The sequence below is a fragment of the Euphorbia lathyris genome, chromosome 2 (genome assembly GCF_963576675.1).
Source record: "Euphorbia lathyris chromosome 2, ddEupLath1.1, whole genome shotgun sequence".
NCBI lineage: Eukaryota > Viridiplantae > Streptophyta > Magnoliopsida > Malpighiales > Euphorbiaceae > Euphorbia > Euphorbia lathyris.
In genome coordinates, this window is record NC_088911.1 from 16,188,947 (window position 1) to 16,194,019 (window position 5,073).

At 40.9% G+C, this 5,073-nt stretch overlaps 1 protein-coding gene across 1 annotated transcript; it reads right to left on the reverse strand.

Moving 5' to 3' along the window:
- Nucleotides 1-268: 268 nt before the first annotated feature.
- On the reverse strand, nucleotides 269-1,569 carry LOC136220276 (uncharacterized). The gene is made up of 3 exons (XM_066008077.1): nucleotides 1,414-1,569; nucleotides 1,225-1,286; nucleotides 269-641 (listed from the first exon to the last, which is right to left on the reverse strand). Exons 1-3 carry the CDS (start codon nucleotides 1,469-1,471, stop codon nucleotides 510-512), a joined length of 252 nt encoding a protein of 83 aa, XP_065864149.1. The 5' UTR covers nucleotides 1,472-1,569; the 3' UTR covers nucleotides 269-509.
- Between the last annotated feature and the right edge of the window lie 3,504 nt (nucleotides 1,570-5,073).

Here is a 5,073-nt window from a genome sequence, read left to right on the forward strand (position 1 = left end):
TTTTCATTGTTCAACTCTTTGACAACAAGAAAAAACCAAAGGTTCTACCCTCCTCCTCTATCGATCCAATGGACTGAATGGCAGATGCCTTTGGTGTCCCCTCCAGTCAAGAATTGGGGTCTCAGAATCACTAGCCAATATACTTTTTTCTCATGCTTTTCCTCAGTTACAATATGGTTTTTGACAAAAACGATATAGTGATTAGTAAACCCGAGGTTGAAAACAGTACTGTGAAAAAATTAAAATCGGTTCAATCCAATTCTACATCTAATCTCCAAGATCAGTGCTTGCCCTAGTCATAAATAGTAAAATCATATTTGTTTTACATCCCATATCTATCAAATTACACGCAATGACATAAATTGCTGAACTCTATTTCACATCCTACAAACAATTAAACTTTATCGTGTCAAAATTTCCCAGCAAAAATGTAATCTAATTATCGAATTCATTGGATTCAATCGAGCGAAAGAACAAAAGCCTAAGACATGAAATTTGCACCTCATTCATCATTTGTCTACCTCCATTGCCTGGGCAGCTTTAGCTTTAGTTAATGCAGACAATTTGGTCTTAACCTTCTTTTTCCCCATTGAAAACCCATTTGCACCCTTCTTCTTCTTTATCTTGCTACCATTATCAACCTAAAACAAACATTTACAAGGAAGGCATAAGATTTTTGCTTCAAGGGATAAGTACAAAAATTGTGGTTTCGTACATTTGTATTGACATCTCGTAGTTTAAAAGTTTGTAAATATGGATCTAAGATTTCATGTCATTTTGCACTGAAATCATCCAAAATTCAAAGTATTTAGAACAAAACTCCAGTGGTTTTTTTATCCCATTTGTACCCCTCTAACATTCAAAAACATTTACTATGGAAATTGAAGTCATATATGTTAAGAGGGGTACAAATGGGATAACAAAACCACCGGAGTTTGGTTCTAAATACTTGCAAATTTGTTCAATCTTCGAAAATGGATGAGCCCTAATACATGTGTTTGCAAACTTTAAACACTTTTAAACCATGAGAATGACTTCACAAATGCGCGAAACCCTAAAAATTAAATTTTAGGGAACCAATTACTGCTGTTGGTAATCAAGTTCCACAATCCACAACTTAGATTCCACAAAATTAGAAATCACAATTTCCCTTTCTTAGGCAATTTAAGCAACCAGAAACAAAATTGAAAACAACACAAGCAATTTAAGGGGAAAGAGACTAACCTTCATCTTGTTCTTCTTATTTTCGAGCTTCTTCTCTCTGTTTGCTTTCTGTTCCTTCTCTCCTGTAATCAAGAAAACAACAAAAACGGCAGCTCTGAATCAAAGAGGTATAAACAGACGCGAGGAAGACAAACACAATTCATACAGGCGAAACTATAAAGAGATAGATGGAATTGAAAAAGTACTTACTCTGAAGTTCAAAGTCATGCTGTCTCTTTCGACGACCTAAATCGTTCTTCTTCGACATGCCGATCGAAAATGTCTTCAATAGTTAACTCTGTTTCTTTCTGTTTCCGGGGAGACTCAAACCCTAGCCCAAGAGAACTTAATCGGATTGCTGCATAATTTTTATATTTCAGTACTTACCCCTATATTTTATAAATTTAACATATTACTCACCCCAATATTTGTGTATATTTTCATTTTTCCACCATGTAATACACTTGTTTTTGGGTTTGGGTAGCTGCTCAGCCCACCAAGCCCGCATCTAATGGGACAAACTTGATTATAGGTGTTATGGCCCGACCCCCGATCAAGGCTCAATATCTGAATGGGTTGAGCTCGAAAATTTCTCTAAAACTCTATGATATATATTAGGTTTTCTACCCGAATAACATATTAACTATAAAAATACAATATCAATAGTTGGAAAGAAAAATACTTATCTCGAGCAGGGAAGGAGATTCTCATCAAATCTGTGCTACAATCTATTCCCACCTACATAATGAGCATTTTTCTTATGCCAAATGAGTTCTGTAATGATGTTAATAATATGTTGAATAGGTTCTGGTGGAATTCATCGGGCTCTACATCAGGTGGAATTCACTGGAAGGCTTGGGATAAGTTGTGTTGGCCAAAATCAAATGGAGGACTCGGCTTCCGTGACATTCACAAATTTAATCTTGCACTGCTGGCTAAGCAAAGTTGGCGGCTTGTTCGACACCCGAATTCATTGGTTGCTCAATTACTAAAAGCACGTTATTTTCCTAATGTTGATTTCTTACAGGTTTCCTTAGGGCATAACCCTTCCTTCGTATGACGTAGCATCATGGCGGGTCGTGATTTATTGATTGAGGGGCTAAGACGGAAGATTGGCAATGGAGAGTCTAGTTCCATCTGGAATATTCCATGGCTTCCTGACGATCAGAATCCGTATCCCACGAGTTCGGTTGATGCATCATTACAAACAGGCCTTGTGAAAGACTTAATGGATGATTATGAGGGATGGAATGAAGAGATCATCAGCAGTAATTTTAATAGTCGTGATGTTGCGCTTATTCGTTCCATTCCTGTTAGACGTAGGAGGGCAGAAGATGGATGGTTCTGGCCGAAGGATAAATCTGGAGCGTACACGGTAAGAAGCGGATATTTTCAAGCATTGGGACCAATACCGATGTCTCTGATAAATACAAATCGAATCAACTGGAATTTAATTTGGAACCTGAAGGTAGCACCGAAAATTAAGAATTGTCTATGGAGAATATTTACTAACTGTTTACCAACACTAAACAACCTTGCATCCCGCCATAGTTCTCTTCCTAATTGCTGCCCCATTTGTGGCGCATTTGCGGAAAATGAATTTCATGTTTTCATCGGGTGTCCACGGGCGTATCAGGTTTGGCAAAAAAATTTCCAAGATAATCGAATGGATCAGATTACCAGCTTCATTCAGTGGTTTATCAATCTCCTTGAAAATGCAATGAGCGATTGTAATCGGATCGCAATGATATGTTGGCAATTATGGAAGGCGCAAAATGACAAAGTATGGAACGATAAGCTTCGCACCCTTGAGGAAATCTGTCATTCGGCAGAAACAGAACTTGTGGCTTGGCAAGCTGCACAGAATTGTCATCCAAGTCAGGCTAATCCATATTGAAATGCACAGAGTAAGTGGAAAAAGCCAGCGTCGGCAGTTTCATATGCAATGTTGACGCAGGCATTGATAGCCAAAATAATTTCTGTTCATATGGTTTTCTTCTACGAGATCACCAAGGGCGATGTTTTGCGGCTCGTATGGGCTATCTTGCAGATAGAGTTAATCCTCCCTTGGCAGAGGCTATGGCGATCCGCGAAGCGTTATCATGGGTCAAGGATTTCAATCTAGGACACGTCGAATTTCAATCTGATTGTTAGGCGGTGGTTCGTGATATTCAACATCAAAAGATTCGATTATCATATTTGTTTGATGTTATTTATGAGTGTTGTGATTTATTACGAGATTTGAACACTTGTTCTATCTCTTTTGTAAAACGATCAGCAAATTTAGCAGCCCATAGTCTTGCTAATACTGTTACTTCTAGTTCTGTTCGTGGTGAGTGAGCTTGTCCACCATCGTTTATTCTTGATGTTCTATCTTCTTATTTAAAATAATAATAAGTTATGTTTTATTCAAAAAAACTATAAAAATACAACTATCTCACGTTATTAAATTTAATTTTCAGTATGTCACTATTTTTTATATATAATAAATAAAATATACTTTTACTTTATAATCAGGGAATGCGGAATAGTGATCCGGATCTCCGTCGGGGAGGTCTTGCTTCTTCGGGGGTCGGCTCTGCGCGGGGATCGGTCCCTGCGGACACTCCGAAGATTAAGACAGTTAGTTATTCTTAGAGAGTTTAGTAATCTAGTGTGAATGAAGTAGAGAGAATATAAGTTACCCGACCCGTTCTCCTTCCTTTAATGGCCTATTTATATCGGATTGACTTGGGCCTGGGGGCCCTCTGCCGTCCTGGCCCATTTGCTTGTCGGACGTTGGTGGGCCTCTTGGGCCTCAAGGTGATATTCCGAATCAAGTGGTCCCCCCCTCGGCGATGTTAGCCGAGCATTTCATGCGAGGAGACATGAGTCTAATAGGATTTATTCCCCTTTTAACAAGTGGTGGACAGCTGGACGTAAAGGTGCCCGATTTGCCCATTTGAGACCTTTCAGAACTATGCATGCGTCCGTGGATATTAGTGCATAATTTATTGCCCTTGCATTAAATGCCCCTGCATGTGCCGTAAAGACACCTTGAACATCGTGCGTTGCCTGCGCCTTCGTTTTTGGCTGGCTATAAAAAGCAAGGGGAAAACCTCTTTTGCGGTTTATTTTGCCAGAGTTTCGTCCCTTTGTGTTTTTGTACCGTCTCGTGCTATATTTGAAGCCGTTGTTTCCTGCCGATCGTTCCGTCGGTGCTCTTCTATTCTAGTCGCGCTTGTTGGGTACCAGACATATTAGTTGACGGAGCTTTGCTGATCATTCCTTACGACGTCTGTCGTAACCTTTGCGAGGTCAGTCGTACCTCTAATTTCTCCTATCTTTCGCTCTTTTCTTTAGTTGTTTTTTCTGGGGAGGGGGAGTATGTCAGAGGGTTCTTCACGTGGAGCCCTGAGAAGATTGCCGCCAGTGACACCGGGTGATTTTACGCTGCGAGACGCTTCGCGAACGCGGGTCGTAAAATGAAAAAGGCGGGCGATCGCGGGAGAGGAGAGTGCTTCAGCTGCGACAAAGAGGAAGAAAAACGTAGAGCGTGCGCCGCCTAGTGTTGAGCGGCCGTTAGGTGGAGTCGCCGCCGGAGTTCTTGAGGTAGTGGTTGTAGTACCAGAGGGTTTGATTACCGAAGAGCGTCCCCTGGCCTCGATTTACGAGGAGATGCGCCAGAGGGTATGGACTCGTGCCGCGGGGGTCACTAGTATTGATGGTCGTCGGTTTGAGGGAGTGGAGCGGCCAAAAAGGCCGGAATCTTTTTCGGTTGAAGATGCGCATAGTATTATTGTTTCCGAGGATTTGGCCGATATTTCCGCTGTGTATCGACTGGGGAAGCCCTACGAGTTAGTCGCGCTCGGGGAAGAAATCTGTGCTCAT